General features: G+C 45.6%; 3 protein-coding genes across 3 annotated transcripts; 1 reads left to right on the forward strand and 2 right to left on the reverse strand.

The window, feature by feature from the left end:
- Nucleotides 1-550: 550 nt before the first annotated feature.
- Nucleotides 551-2739, reverse strand: LOC112876311 (patatin-like protein 3). Its single transcript, XM_025940393.1, has one exon. The coding sequence runs from the start codon at nucleotides 2044-2046 to the stop codon at nucleotides 748-750; it is 1299 nt and encodes a 432-aa protein (XP_025796178.1). The 5' UTR covers nucleotides 2047-2739; the 3' UTR covers nucleotides 551-747.
- A 2610-nt stretch (nucleotides 2740-5349) lies between these two features.
- LOC112877769 (vacuolar protein sorting-associated protein 2 homolog 2) lies at nucleotides 5350-8736 on the forward strand. Its single transcript, XM_025942132.1, has 11 exons — nucleotides 5350-5383; nucleotides 5815-5859; nucleotides 6349-6383; nucleotides 6964-7014; nucleotides 7106-7210; nucleotides 7301-7372; nucleotides 7476-7547; nucleotides 8000-8080; nucleotides 8204-8239; nucleotides 8337-8401; nucleotides 8523-8736. The coding sequence occupies exons 1-11, from the start codon at nucleotides 5350-5352 to the stop codon at nucleotides 8620-8622; spliced, it is 696 nt and encodes a 231-aa protein (XP_025797917.1). The 3' UTR covers nucleotides 8623-8736.
- A 240-nt stretch (nucleotides 8737-8976) lies between these two features.
- Nucleotides 8977-14289, reverse strand: LOC112877768 (DNA repair protein recA homolog 1, chloroplastic). Its single transcript, XM_025942131.1, has 13 exons — nucleotides 13980-14289; nucleotides 12870-12961; nucleotides 12716-12791; nucleotides 12469-12531; nucleotides 12245-12374; nucleotides 11122-11207; nucleotides 10910-11035; nucleotides 10718-10822; nucleotides 10581-10637; nucleotides 10429-10491; nucleotides 10287-10363; nucleotides 9753-9825; nucleotides 8977-9333 (listed from the first exon to the last, which is right to left on the reverse strand). Exons 1-13 carry the CDS (start codon nucleotides 14181-14183, stop codon nucleotides 9232-9234), a joined length of 1254 nt encoding a protein of 417 aa, XP_025797916.1. The 5' UTR covers nucleotides 14184-14289; the 3' UTR covers nucleotides 8977-9231.
- Nucleotides 14290-15779: the final 1490 nt, after the last annotated feature.

Below are 15779 nucleotides of genomic sequence, written 5' to 3' on the forward strand. Positions count from 1 at the left end.
AATAAAATCTGACCATTTAATTAGGCAGTTACTTAAGATCCAATTTCTAAAATTGCATTCCTTGTGACATTTTTTTCGAAATGCAGAATTGCACTTTTCATGGTTACTAGTTTGACAATATTATCATGGTTACTGATTTGGCTATTATATATATAAAGTACTCTCTCTATATATAATTCACGTCTATATCCCTTGTCGCTTACTGATTTGACTAATTAGGCCGTGAGGCGATATGCATCCCTTGACGACCTCGACCACCATTCGTTGTCTTTCGTGGCTCTAGTTGCATTCCCCGCCACCTTGACACATAACGAAGCTGCTACCCAATGCCAATTTAACCATTAACCCTGACCTTCCACTTTAATGGTGTTCCTAATTCACAGCCATATCGACCAATTCAGCCATTGCAACAGTTAAAGGCCGCAGCACACCTCCCCGGCCGCCTCTGCTGCATTTCGCTACATTTTTCGATACCGCAAGAAGGGGTATTTAAGTTTAAAGAAAATTATAGGAAAACTACAATTGGATTAAGAACAGTGTGCTCGCGGGATAGATTATCGCAAGAAAATTTCATTTCCGAATTCCAAACTGGCAGCCCGCGCATGTCAGTGGCTCATTATCGAGGACAACAAAAGAACACTCATCACTCTCGTAGTCGAAGCGTTGTCAGTTCCCCAATGGCATGCCTAGTATGTACACTAGATCGGTAGATCCTCATCGCGCCACAGCGGCGGCCTAGGTAGTTCGCTACCGGCGTGAATCCCACGACGCCGGTGATGGCATCGACGACGCAGTCCTCGCCGTCGTGGTGCCTGACGACGCGGTGGTCGCCGACGACAGCCGCGGCGTGGCGAGCTGCTTGATGGCCACGTTCGGGAGTGGGCTGCGCCTCCGCCGCTCCTGCTCCTTCACCAGCTCGGCGGCCAGCGCGTCGACCTTCTCGGCGTTGGTCCGCTCCGACAGCCTCCGCCCGCGGAACAGCACGGACTCCACGTTCCGCTGCGCCAGCATCGCTCCCGCGGCAGCGGCCACCGTCTCAGCGTGGAGCGGGGCCGGCCCCTTGCCGCCCTGGATGCGCACGTAGTTGCTTCCGCACGCGGGGCCGAACGCCATGGCCACCGATTCGTCCACCATGTCGGCGACGCCCTCGGCGGTGACGCGCGCCAGATCGCGCGGCGAGGGCGTGCGTGTGGGCATCGGCGCGTTCGACCCGCAGGAGACGCTGGCGGACGCGCCGGTGCCGATTGAGAGGACGAGGATGTCCTCGACGCCGGTGGCCAAGGGGAACTCCTGCTTGTTGTGCAGCACGTGCGTGATGGCGGCGGCGGCCGGGTTGCCCATGGCTGCGGCGCCTCCGGACGCCGCGGCGATGGCCGTGAGACCATCCACCGACCTGACAGACGCAACCGCGCCGCCCGAGGCACAGGTGGCGGCGCAGACATCGCGGAGGCGGAAGTCGAAGGTGTCGCTCTCGACGGCGTCGGCGCGGGAGAACACGAAGGGCGCGGCCGTGGCGAGGTCGTAGCAGGGCACGAGCAGCGGCGCCACGGTGTCCCTGAGCGTCGCGTCGCCGAACACGCGCTGGAACGTGGCGTCGCCTTTCCGGGAGCCGCGGAATACCTTCGCCCACCTCCCGCGGCGGCTGCCCCAGTCCTTCTTCCCGACGCTGCCGGCCACGAACGCCAGCACCTCCTGGGCCGAGTACCGCGGCCGCCCGTCGGGCCCCCTCAGGAACAGCATCACCGCGAGCACTCCTCCCGCGGCGGAGCCAGCGGCCACGTCGAAGAAGTCGGCCACGCGCGCGTCGGGGTCCTCGGCTTGCTCCCGCAGCTTGGCCTCGAGCCTTGCGAGCGCCGCGGCGGCCAGGAGCGCGTCCTCGGCGCCCGCGCCGCAGCCGTCGATGGCCAGTACCCGCACGCGTCCACCGTCAAAAATCGCTTTTGCCGGCGTGCCGGGGCCGGAGGACAGGCACCCATTGGCGGCGCCGAAGAGGAACTTGCTCTCGAGCAATGAGAAGATCTCGTAGCTGAGCTTGTCCACGCCCATGGCTATTGTGGGAGGCCGATCTCACAGGTCCTCCGCAACAAGGTCAGAAGTCCAGAGCCAGAGAGTAGCGAGCCAGCTGGCGGATTAAATGGAGCTTGAGATAGCCCGTGATGCTAGCTTGAACCTTTTATAGCGGCGGGGGGCAGCACCGGGCACGGGGCAGCTAGCGCCGCCACTCACGACGTGGCCGAAGGGCTGCGCGCGGTAGCTGCGGTCGGCAGCTGGCGTACGGACGTGCTATGGCCGTTGGGGCATGGATGGACGGGTGGTGACGGCGCCAAGCGAAGGCGAAGGTGGCAGGAAGCGTCGAATCCAACGCCCTGCCCCGCTGGATGGGGGCCGCCTCGCCGCGCCCACGCACCCGACGGTGCCGGGGAAGCTTCCGCGCAAGCCGGGCCGCGTGGCGCCCCGACGCGCCGCTGCGGCGCGGGCTCCATCGGTCAGTGGGCGAACCGGAGATCACGGGACGGGTCGGGCCAGCCTGCATTGGCACGTAATCGCTCGCCGTGGGGCCGGGTGGATCGCCGCCGGGATCGGGATCAGGGTGCGGTGTCCCGGGACGACGAGACAGCCGCGGACCTGCGGCGATCGCGTGCGGACCAGCACCGTACCACGCCCGGCCCGGCCGCGCGCATCCATTGCGGGAAAGGCATGCGGCGGATGCCCTGTTGGTGAATGTATTTGGGTCCGGGGGCGTCGGCGCGCAATGCCGCATGTTCATGTGGTTTTCCGCACGTGAGCAAACATCATGTTATGGTAGCGGCGGATCGTGGAGCCAAATCAAGCAGGGTCAGTTGAGCTCAATCTTGTGTGTTTCTACTTATGCACATCAGCCAAACTAGTGCAGACATATACTGAGCAGGGATGGATACCCAGTTTCGCCTCCACCACCGTCCGTCCCTGCGTAGCGGTATAAGCATTAGCATCCCATCTCACGCGTATGTATTCCCACTATATACCTGAAGCTGGCTACTTTTGTGGTTGAACCAAAGAACTAGTACTATATATAAAAAACTCTCCGGCATGGTTGCCGTCGGCTCTTTCCCCGGGCCTCCGTCAGCACGAAAAACAAATGGCGCGCACGTGCCAGCACCGTATCAAATTAAATTCTGTGCGCCCCAGCATTTTGTACATCAGTGCATATCCTTCTCGTCTAGTTGCAAAGTTCCTGCAGGTAGCTAGGCGCGGCGAGTTCGTCTTCGCAAAAGCGCTAAAAAGGAACTAATAAAGGTCTTCTTAAGCTGTCATCAAAAAAGGTCACGCCGAGCTAGCTGCTGGCTGCACGTTTCATTAAGCTCACAAAATAGCTTATCTTGTCCCCGACATGATAGTATGATTGCTTAATTACTACAACACTCATACTCTTGTCGGAGCTGCTGTTTACACGTGCTCTAATCGCGTACATGACATGTTACATGTGTCTTTTGTGGGCGTACTATGTTACAATTTCTCTATCTCTACATCTGTAAACTCCAAACATCCTTGCACGTTAAATCATACCTGAAAAACCTAAGAGCAGCTGTGATTCAGCAGCTACCTGGAAAGTCGATGCATTCTCACAACTGAAACTGTGAATTATTGGAAGCGCTACCGTACTGTCATTTGCTTATTAGAATCAGTTACACCGTAGTGCACGTATGCATATGCCAATCGTTCGTGTCAGTTGGGCTCGATACATATCGTTGGCAGAATAGTGTGCCCGACCGTTAGAAATTTTATAGCTAGCTGGGGAGGACAAGTGTCGCATGGAAGGCTTGACTACCACAAAATTATAAGTTGAACAGCCTGATGCTGTTGTTGGACATGTCACAGTAGCAGACGGCAGCAGGCATCAAGCTAGGCATCTTGCCCGTCTGAAATTGAAGCCGTTGTCGTCGTCGGTTCCAGTATGTGCCCGACATTATCAACACATAAGATGCCAAGTCGTGTGCACACAGATTCGTCGACGAGCGCGGTGTCTTCGACAAAGAAAAGGAAAGAGGGGAAAAAGCACCGTTTTTGTTTCATTTCAGTCAGCGCCGGGCCGCCATGATTAATGATGTTAGATAACTGTATCATACCGATCGTGTTTGGTCAATATCCTAAGCTTGGTACCATTGCCCGTTAGTTTGAGATGGCGAGGTCCTGCTAGGTAACCTACGAACGCAACATGAAAAACAGCACCACGATTCTCATACGGTTTCTACGAAATCCTCACATCTGGAACCAGGCTTTAGTTTGGCATAGGAAAATCGGTAGTATTTGATTTAGTTTTGGTCGTTGCACGAGTAGGGTGTTTTTTTCTTTGGCGAATGTATGTCATGTTCAGCAGCAGTACTTCAGTATGCAAACTGTAAAGCTTGGGCCATGTAATTTCCAAGGGGCGTGTAAGCGCGTGTGTGCATTGCAAGGTGGCAGCCCACTTATTTTTCTGGGCCTTTGGGCCAGGCCACGTTTTGGCTGGCTAGCGAACGAACAAGAGAAAGTAGAGCCCTCCTCTCAGGCCATGATATTTATAATTATATGATTCTGTTTTTCTTTTAAGTAGGCACGACTCTGTTTATGGATCGTTACTCCATGAGGTGATATTATGACCAAGCAGCAATCGTTCTGCAAATAGAAATAGGTAATTAACAAAAAAAGGTAATAAGATTCTACTTTCTTCTACCCACAAAATTAAGGAAACATATCGATGAGCATAGAAGGCAGGAAATCAATTGGTATAATAGTTTCGAAGAAAAATAGTTTGCAAAATATAAAATAGAAAATATAGCAATGGCTGCATGCTATGACGGTGTGGTACCGAAGGCCGGTTTTCCCCTCATCTAAAAAAACAGAAAACATAGCAAGACAGAGAAAACAGGGAGGAGTGGGGTAGTTCGGCCAATCCCAAGGCGCTGCGCACGGGTCTCCCGCTCCAGAAACCCCACACATACTCCTCCGAATCGCTTCCATGACGCTGGGTCCCCACCACACTGTGGACCCCACAACCCATGTCCGGAGCGAGAACGGGTCCATGTGCATCTAGCGCGGCGCGTTGTTTTCTCGCTCGCAACGGCTACTAAAGCCTGGAGTGACCTCAAAGATGGGTTGGGTCGGCAGGCGACTGACACTACCCGTTGGGCTCGCGCGGCGCCGACTTCCCCACCCTCCCCAGGCCCCTCCTCCCTCCCTCTCACCCACACGAGCACAGCACGCGCCGCACGGGCTCTCCTGCGACCAAATCTGCAGCGCGAGGGAGGGGGAGCACACACACTGAGAGGCGCGCCTGCTCCTGGTCCCCGTTTGCGAGTGGTTCGTCGTCTCCGCAGCGATCCGGCAGCCATGAACATCTTCAAGAAGAAGGTCGACCCCAAAGGTGCGCTTAATCGCCCTTGGATTCCCTTGTCGCGGGTGTTGGAGGACGGGTGGGGGTTCTAGCGTGATACTCGGCGAATTTACGGAATTTTACCCGTCGATTTGGCGCGATGTGCTGTTGAGCTTCGGTGTTTCGGCCTGCAAGTGGTCGTTCCTGCAGATCGGAGGCGAGGTCTTCGGTGGATTTCCGGCGGAAGGAGGGAGGGAGGGGTTTTATTGAGTGTTTTGGATAGCCCGGTGGAGGTTAGGGTTTTAGGGTGGGCGGGTAGCTCGTGCATTTTTTTTTTGGGGGGGGCGGCGCGAACCAAGGGTTGGTTTGGAAGGCGTTGTGGAGGTTCTTCTCCCAAAATTCGTGGCAGGGAATGCGGATCACAAGCTTGGCGCGCTGAACTTACTGCTGCTGCTGATGTGGTGTTTATTTGTCGCTTGCAGAGGCTCTCAGGACCAGCAAACGTGAAATGGCGGTCGCCACGCGGGGTGAGAACAATTTTCCCTCCCTACTCTCGAATCAAGGGGTTGAAAGCTTTTTCTGAATTGTCGACACATTTGCTAACGACCTGTGTTATACTGAATCAGACAAATTTGCACAATTACACGAATTTGGGACATAGGTGGGCATTTCATAACTAGTTACAGACTTGCACAAATTTGATACAGCTGCCCTGTCATTCAGTTTCAAATGGAATGGAGCTTAGGCAGCAGCTGTTTAGTTCGTATTGCTCTCCACTGATGCTAAAATATCAGCAGTTGTTGCCAGATTGGCTATTGGTCCTGTGTTATATTGGATCAGACTGGTACAAGTTCACGAATTTGGGACATTGGTGGATATTTTAATAGTTTCTCTTGTTTTAAGTTCACAAATTAGATTACACAGCTGTTTCAGTTTCAAATTAGGTTACAGAATTGACAATACTGTTGGCAATGTGCCAATTTTTCTGACATCGATTATCTCTTTACATATTTTAGGTGTTGAGCGAGAGATTGGCTCCCTGCAAATGGAGGTATGCAGTATGCTGTTCTGAAGCATTTAAAATAAAACTACAATATGAGCAGAGGCATGAAATTGTTGTATTAAATCCTGCATTGTCTGTTATTTCAAGATGCTACTTTTACTACTCAATGCTGTGTTCTTGGAATGAGTCTTGATGGTATCTATGGTCCTGAGTGTTTGACACAATATAATGGCTACCGTCTACCAAGTTCTAGCAACAACCTAGAAGCAGAAGCCCAACTTCCTTGTGCCCTTGTGCTAGCCTCCTCATGTGCTGAGAGTGCAGAACAAATTTCTCTGGTCTAGAGGAGTGTGAATGTGTGATACAATATAGCTGTATTGGGCATCTGTTTGTTATTAGTTCATTTCAACTTCTCCTACTATATGAAATTTGTTTACTAGTTTGGATGATAATGATATAATGGTAGGCTATTTGTTTATTGTTAATTCATTTCTATAACTTCCCTTACTAGAAGGAGCCACAGTGTGGCGTGCCATCTTACAGGCCCAGCAGAAGGCCATACATTACCAACTATCTATATGCAAATTGTATCGTCTGGTTTGGTGACGCCACAGTGGTAATTATGCAGGAGAAGAAGCTGGTTGCGGAGATAAAGAAGACTGCCAAAACCGGAAATGAGGTGAGTCTGAAGTTGTGGGAGATATGTAGTAGTGTAGTTCCCTATTTTCTTCATCCTATGTTCTGACAATAGATGATTTGGATTTCTCAAGGCGGCAACCAAAATATTAGCTCGGCAACTTGTCAGACTAAGGCAACAAATCCTCAATTTGCAAGGCACACGGGCACAGATTCGTGGAGTAGCTACTCACACACAGGCATGACTACTGTATAATTTTTTGTAAAAAATATCTGTTCTGATTGTGGACAAGACTAACTTGTGATTAGTACATCCGTTCTTTATTCAGGCGATGTATGCGGGCACTTCAATCTCTGCTGGAATGAAAGGTGCAAGCAAAGCGATGGCAGCAATGAATAAGGTTTGATGAAAGACAGCCACGTTAGCTGCTGTTCAGTGTCATCCTCTGAACAATTGTTGGACTATCTTCTGAGTCAACATCTGTATTTCACTGCACATTTCAGCAAATGGAACCGGCGAAACAGATAAAGGTCATGAAAGAGTTCCAGAAGCAATCAACTCAGTTGGACATGACGGTAATAACATTGACAGCATGCTGGATTATTTATTTTACTTCAAAGCTCAAAGCTGGAAGTCTTGTGTCATATAATTCATGTTTGGCCTACTTAGTTTCTATAGACATGAATGAACTAGAGCACTGCAAAAGCATTATAGAACATATCCAATCCTATGTATGGGATTTCGGTCCTGGGTCCTGACCGATATGTCACAGCATGATTGCAAGCTCGTGATCCCTGATGCAAAACAGTTAGCTGTTCACAAGCTAGCAGAAGTCTTAGCATCCTAAAAATATTTCCTTCATGTCATTTACAATATTTGCAGCTTGCTAGTGTGCTAAACTAATACAAAATATGATAGCAAGTGGTTAACTGAGTTCTGAGTGCAATATTAGATGTTGGACTGGCATGTTTAAAGAATGTTTGTAGGCTTATAGCTGTCTCACATTGAAATGGCTGTTTCCATGCAGCTTGAAATGATGTCCGATGCCATTGATGAAACGCTTGACAAAGATGAGGCAGAAGAGGAAACAGAAGAGCTTACAAACCAGGTAACCCAAAGGTTTTTAGATCCAGCTTGTGAGGAATTCTGCTTTGACTTCCACTAGACCATGAAAATTTCATCCATTTTATACTGGCTCATCTTATCATACACCCCTCTGTCGGGTATGCAGGTCCTTGACGAGATTGGTGTCGATGTGGCTTCTCAGGTATGCTTTCTTCCAACACACTGGCAGTAGTCTTGTGCAGATACCGCGTGAGTCTTAATTCTGACCTACTGTTTCCAATGCTTTCGTGAAAATGCAGCTTTCCTCTGCTCCTAAAGGTCGCATTGGAGCAACTAACAAGAAAGTTGACAACAGCCAAGCACGGTAGGCAAATAATATCACAACTGATAACACAATGCCGTTCAAAATTTGGTCTTGCCCCATTAATATGCGTGTAAAATTTTTCCCTTTTATAACCTTCCTAAACTAATTGTTGTTTCTGCAGAAATGCTGCAGCTCCTGCAAGAAACGTAGCGGCTCCACCAGAATCCTCTGCCGAAGTTGACGATCTGGAGAGGCGATTGGCGTCTCTCCGCCGCATCTGAGCCTGAGCTGCGGAAGGAAGAACTTGTAATAGCAGCCATTAATATGTAAAGTTGTTAAACGATGACATGATTGCCTGCCATATCAAACTGCACTACCTAGTCTCTTCTGTCTTTCTGAGTCTGCACACTGAACATACCTAGGTGTTCCGACCACCGGACTGCTGCCGTAGTCGTTTAGTTAGGTCAGCCAAGTTCGGCCAATTGGTCATCTGAAATCTGCTAAAAAGAGGATGAGCTACAAGCCAAATGACCCCTGCCCTCCACAGAGCTCCTGCCTGAATCATAGTACAATTATCAAGTACGAATGACAACCAAACTTAACTTTCATAGCGTCCCAAATTGCTGAACAGTTGATAGATGTGCAAATAGAAATTAGCTTCATTAATTTGAAATATCAGTTCCTTCGTCATACACTAGATGCCCCCCACGAGTTATATCATTCATAGTGGTGGCACAAATCATCAGTCAAACTCCCCTACAACAGCGCATGCACCACTGCACGCTGTTTGATCACCTCTGATCTTTTCTGCCATGGCATAGGGACAAAAGCCCAGAATTGTGATGCGCGATGGCTTTCACAGTTGTTCATCTTCAGAACCTCATGCACTGCTATTGCTCATCATACACTTGTTCATCTTCACTTGATGATGACTGCCCAAAAGCTAGTAGGCTCATATGTCTGGTTCCTTCTGGTATCATAGCTCTAACCACCTGCATGTTCATCAAACATGTCTAAGGAATAGGATATGGACAAAGACCCACACCCACAAGTACTCTAGAAAGAAAACTAATTGTTCATCAGGTAATTTATCCATGTACTAACTGATTTGTCCTATTACCTAATTATAGTAACATCAAGGAAACAATAAAAGTGGGTTTGGTTCTAGTTTTGGAACTAAGAAGTCCTATTTAAAATAAATGGCATGCCTAAATGGACATAACCTATCATGACATTAATTTCATTTAGTGCAATCATACAAATAACATATATATGATTGGAAGTTATTATATCATAGACCAACAATAGTTGAAGCCTTGAGTTTGAAATTCTAAATCAGTGAAAACAGTGGATTCGAAAATTTTCAATTGTAGCAGACTCATGCCAAAAACCCAGGTATAATCCAGCAAACCTTTTCTATCTCATCGCTGATGGTTGGGTTCTCTCGGAGATACTGTAGTGCCTTTTCCCTGCCTTGGCCCAATCTGAATAATTTTTAAGCAAAGACATCACGTATCAAAGCTACAACTACACAGTGAGATACTTTGCTTTTGACCAAAATATATGAAGATAATTTCACCGTAGAATATAACTTAAAGCAGCACACCACACTGCATCCTTATTGGCCACTGCCCACCACACACATTTACACACAGTGAGGTGCCGTGTGAAAGCTCAGATCTTATGTTATCTTATTATATTGCAAGTCGTAAGAAAACAAGGACTACTAAAGGACAACAAATCCATATGGAGGTGTTTCCGAGGGTCTCATATAGCAGCCTAAATATGTGAGATCACATTGAAATGGGACGGAGGAAGATAACTTGTCTAAATAATCTTTCCTTCAAAACCAAATGACATCAAAAGATTGCTCCAATCAGAACTATATCTTTTATCCCTAACTTATGAATCCAAGGATTAAACTTTTCTAAAGCTCCTGGCGTACCTTATATCTTTGTAGCTGTACCATGAACCCTTCTTTGCAACTACTTCCATCAGCTCTGCACAATCAAGAACACACCCCTGTCCAATACTTTCGTTTAGCATAAGTTACAGTGATAAAAAAAACTCGAAAGTTACAAACTTACCAATTTACTAACACCCTCCCCAAAAATGATTTCAAATTCAGCTTGCTTGTAGGGCCTAGAGACCTTGCAAAGAAGGGCAAAAAATGTTAATATCATGCCTACTTAGTGTCGATGATAATACACAGCAAGAACTGGACATAGTTTTGACATACTTTGCTTTTCTGCACTCTGACACGAACCTTCACACCAATGTCTTCATCTCCCTTGGCCTTAGAAAAAGAAAAACAAGCATAAGAACCATTCCCACATTAACTTTTAGGAAAGATTAAATATATGTTATTGATCTCACAGATTTTATCTTCCCAATGGGCCGTATCTCAAGGCGAACAGATGCAAAGAATTTCAAAGCTATCCCTCCACTAGTGACTTCAGGATTCCCATAGAATACTCCAATCTATCGAATACCAAATTCATCAAATGAAAGAATAAAACGGAATTAAGCAATTAGCCGAAAGTCAATGCAACTGTATCAGTATCACACCTTGTATCTTATTTGATTCAAGAATATAAGAGTACAGCCAGCCTTTGAGGCATTGCCTGACATCTTTCGCAACGCTTGACTCATCAGACGAGCTTGTAGACCCATCTGCTGCATTCCTATCTCACCCTGAAAAATAGATTGATTACATTGCCGATGCAACATTTCAAATAGAACCAAAGAAAAAGAAACATGGGAGAGGGAGGGAGGGATACTTCAATTTCTGCGCGTGGTGTGAGCGCTGACACTGAATCAATACAGATGAGATCTATTGCTCCAGATCTGCACATACGGTCCGCAACTGACATAGAGTAAGAATATATTAGCAATTTTTTATGTAAACAGAATATATTAGCAATTTTTTATGTAAACAAACATCCAGATCCACAGTGACCTATAAGGTTAACAAATGAAGCAAGAAAGTCATAGTGACATAAAAACCCACAAACAAAACAAACAAACAAACACAACATATAGAGGTCTATAATTCTCAAAATCCAATATGCACGGCCTTTTTATTCGAGAAGAGATACCTATTCCTGAAAATTTCCATGCAGACTGTTTGGGTGTTGTAGTTCTGAAAACTCATCATATCAAAACTGTAGCCTTATATAACAGAGATGCACAATCCATGGTTTAGAGAGAGAAAAAAAAGAAGTCCCGAGTGGAGTTGGTAAAACTCCAAAAAGACAACAATTTTAGCAATACCATAGTTTTCAAAACTACAGAATTTGTTGCATCCAAACACCTCAGCTTTCCAAAACCAGAGTATTCTGCAAAACCATACTATTTTTCGAAAAATCCAAAAAGACTTTGTATCCAAACAGGGCTATAAAATAATAAATTACTTGTGAATATAAAAGCATTTGCTGCTGCACACATATTTCTTAGAGCTACATACCAACATATAAATCTTTCAGCCTACAAGGTGATTGAAACACTGGACATATTCTACTGATATATGCTCATATCAAGTACAGTAAAAAAATTCTGTAGTTTTCAAATCTAAGTTACAGTTCTGTTTCATATCAGAATGAAAAAATAAAGTTCCAGCGGAGATCTGGTAAAAGTTCATACAGACCTCAACTGAACATGGGCTTATTTTTAAAAAATAACAACAACAAATTATTTCACTATCAAACCATATCGTCAAGATTCTCACATGTTAAAATTTTGATATAGGATCCAAGGGGAATAATATCAGACCCAAGATGAAGAGTATATATGAGAAGAAGACTCAGAGGATGAATAAGAGTAAGAATTGTAGTGTTATATTAAAGTAGAAGGATGGATATTAGATAAAAGAAGTATTGAGCTACATATGTGCAAAATGATTACTTTCTAGTGCCATCTCTCCATTGTCAGGTTGGCAGACAATCAAATTTTCAATATCTACCCCAAGAGCTTTTGAATAAGCTGGGTCAAAAGCATGCTCTGCATCGACAAGCATGGCATTTCCTCCTAGTTTCTGCATATTGAATATTGAATATCTTTTATCTTCAGAATTTTTTAATGATATATCATAAAACATTTTCATTAATGTAATATCAGAAAACACAAACCTGTACTTCAGCAATTGCATGCAGAGCTAGGGTAGTTTTTCCACTGCTTTCTGGACCATACACCTGCAAAATTTTACAAACCAAATCGTTTAAAGATAGGAGGTCGGAACCCTAAACATAGGCAAGATCACAACTTTCTGCAGAAATCAGCACAAGTGCTGACGCAAATAGGCCTAGATCAAAGCAAGAATGAACTATACCATGTGGGTGTTAGTGGATTGGAGAAACTATAGGATGAGAAAAATACCTCCACTACTCTTCCTTTTGGAAGACCACCACCCAGAGCAAAATCTAGTGTTAAACAACCACTTGGAAACGTCTCACTGGGATGGTGACAGTAATAATCAGTATAGATATAAAAAGAACTTTTAAGCGAAGGATTCAAGAAATTGGAGACGTACACAAAAGCACCACCGGCACTGCCTAATCTTGTAACACTTCCTTTTCCAAAAGAGTTGTTTATGTCACTCATGGCTGCATCAAGAGCCTTTTGCTGCAGATGAAATTGTGAATCAATGTTAATGAGAAACCAAGGCAAAAGAGTAATGCAACACATTCAAAAGGTAGAATACTATTTCACGCAAATAAGTCATCCGTTAAAAAAAGGCCAAGTTGTATGAGACGCCTAAATGCCTTCACGATTCGAGATAGATAAGATAAAATGATGCTCTCTATATCCAACTGCAGTACTGTTTGAACTTTCTTTTAACTAAATGTGGATTGCAGCAGAGAGTTGCCTCATCAATGAGGAAGACTAGTATAGTTCCAGATCAAACCAAAACCTATGGGTTGCAGCGACTCACTTGATTCACATTATGTCATCACAGCTCCAGCAGGTCTATGGTTCCTGACGGCTGAGTGGCAATACTACAGTAAATGATTTTATCCACTTTGAGTACACAGTGGCAGAACAGACTCAAAAAACTGGGGTTCACAGTGTTGATGTGGACTTAGCGCTTAGCTCCTTCTACTCCAATGTGGTGCATCCATTGTGGAACTCGTCCCATAATAAAATCAAATATAACCCAAGCTATATCTCTCTCGTACCTAAACCAAGGCATGCTGATCTATGCCTCTATTCCCCCTCCTTCCCCTTCCATGAGAGGTGAGCTCGTAGATATATAGGTGAAGCTTGTTAATCCATCGGATGCATTTCATTTGATATAATCGTCAAATGCAATACCAATGCCTCTTGTTCGTATGACAGGACACAACACAAGAACCAGCAACAGAAGTTCAATAAGCGCAGTGCCACTCCGTACGCCACATGCTCGATACAATGACAAACCCAGGGAGAACACAAGCGATACTCCACCGCACGAACATTGTCGCCAGCATTTACTTTTCCCCCACCGCCGCGCCGCGCTCCGGGACGCGTCGGCGCGGAACACGACACGGAGCGTTCTCGCGGGCCGCCTCTAACTTGTTCGACCAAATGGCACCGAGAGGAAAGAGGAAGAAACGAAGGACAGGGGAGCAGCAGCGGAGTAGGCGGAGAGACAGACTCTTACACGGTCGATGAGTCGAGGGTCGTCCTCTCCGGAGAGCGCGCCGTTCCCTCCGCCGGCGACGAACTCGCAGCGCAGCCGCCGGGCGCGCGCCGTGACGCCGCCTGCGGAGGCGCGCGGCGCGGGGCGTCTCCGGCGGATACGGGTTGAAATAGAGGGAGAGATACGGGATGAGGAGAAAGCGGCGGCGGCGGTGGCCATTGGCATGCGCGGCGCGGCTCTGTTCTCGAAGGCGGCGGCGAGCGCTCGGGTGTGTCAGCGGGAAGAGTGGAAATGGAAAGGTGGGGCCGTGGGGGAGAAGAGCCGACCGAAGAAGCAACGTTTCACAAGGGAAGTGAAGATAGTGGTGGCCAAACGCCGAACCCCGAGCATTAGGGTGGCTTTCGTTCGGCCTTGAGCCGCGAAAAAAATGTGAAAAATTTGTTGTAGATGTCTGCTGTAAAAAAATTGAAAGTCGTTTGGTTTAAACTGTTATGAGTTGTCGACTGTGAAAAAATTATATATTATCTTTATGTAAATTGACAGTATACAATATTTCTCTATGATGATCAAATTTTTTGCCTTTAAATCTTTATTTTTATATATATATGAAAATATTTGGAGTTAATTTTTTATTCTTTTTTATTTTTATTTTTCTATATATGAAAATTTTTATTTTCTTATATATAAAAAGGAATTGAAAGGGTATATATGTGACCAATAGTAGGTGTGTAGTTTTCACAAATTCGGAAAAGCTGCAAAAATAGAGTGTAACCCGCTTCCAAATTTGTACTAAAAAAAACAGCTTTTTCAAAGCAGCTACAGAAAAGCTGAACCCCTTTGGTTTAGCTTCTGCTTTCTGAAAGTAGAAGCAGGTTCAGAAAGCTGAACCAAACGCAGCATTAAGATGCGTACGACGGTCGGATGATGCGATCAATGTGCGATCGTGGATATCACATGGACGTGACTCGAGGCGTGACCTAGCTCATCTGATGTCGCTTTTGTTTCCATCCACACACTGAAATCTCAGTCTGTCATGTTTCGGAAATAATTTGATACTAAGTATGCTCCCTCCATCATAAATTATTAGTTATTTTAATTTTTCTAGGTGCATCATTTTTCTATGCATCTAGATATATATTATGTCTAGTTGAAGAATAAAATCTATGTATCTTGAAAAAATTAAAATGATTAATAATTTAGAATGAAGAAAATAGTCAATAATTTTCACAATAAAACGAGTGATACTATGTCCATAACCCCTCTCCATTACACGGCCACTATGATCTATTTGGAACAGACTTTTATTATTTATTATATCTTTTTGTCATGTGCAGCCAATAAATGGATGATTTGATCACAAACTATAGTTCTGTGCATTGAAGTTTGGCATATAGCATAACATATGACTTATATATATTTGTTTAAGTAAAATGCACCGGCGGTCTCTAAATTTATAGGGGTGTGTTATTTAGATATGTCAACTCTAAAAATGTATTTCTATATCCAAGGATGTGTCAGTTAGATCCGTCAACTTCGAAAGTATATTTCTAGATCCACAAACTTTTTAAATTATTCACCGTAGGCCCATAAATATCTTCACTGTAAGTTTAGGGATCTCAATTGAAGATTAGAGTTGGAGGATTCAAACAAGCGGACAAAGTAAACATATTATTTTCAAAGATGAAATACTAATGCTAGTATAAAAACAGCCGGATAATAATGCATGGTCAATTGAAACATAATTATATTTTATCTTTTGGAAAAGTTCGGTTTACACTCTCGAACTGCTACAAAAGTCCGATTTTCAATCTTCAACCACAA

Source organism: Panicum hallii, chromosome 9 (genome assembly GCF_002211085.1).
Source record: "Panicum hallii strain FIL2 chromosome 9, PHallii_v3.1, whole genome shotgun sequence".
In the NCBI taxonomy this organism is placed as follows: Eukaryota; Viridiplantae; Streptophyta; class Magnoliopsida; order Poales; family Poaceae; genus Panicum; species Panicum hallii.

Excerpts from the sequence above, each read along its gene's own strand:
- LOC112876311 (XM_025940393.1), bottom strand. The coding sequence starts at position 2,046 with ATGGGCGTGGACAAGCTCAGCTACGAGATCTTCTCATTGCTCGAGAGC.
- LOC112877769 (XM_025942132.1), top strand. The coding sequence starts at position 5,350 with ATGAACATCTTCAAGAAGAAGGTCGACCCCAAAG. Across the intron at positions 7,373-7,475 it reads CGATGGCAGCAATGAATAAG|CAAATGGAACCGGCGAAACA; the intron begins GTTTGATGAAAG and ends TGCACATTTCAG. Across the intron at positions 8,081-8,203 it reads CAGAAGAGCTTACAAACCAG|GTCCTTGACGAGATTGGTGT; the intron begins GTAACCCAAAGG and ends TCGGGTATGCAG.
- LOC112877768 (XM_025942131.1), bottom strand. The coding sequence starts at position 14,183 with ATGCCAATGGCCACCGCCGCCGCCGCTTTCTCCTCATCCCGTATCTCT. Across the intron at positions 12,375-12,468 it reads ATGCAATTGCTGAAGTACAG|AAACTAGGAGGAAATGCCAT; the intron begins GTTTGTGTTTTC and ends TTCAATATGCAG. Across the intron at positions 11,208-12,244 it reads TGGAGAGATGGCACTAGAAA|TTGCGGACCGTATGTGCAGA; the intron begins GTAATCATTTTG and ends ACTCTATGTCAG.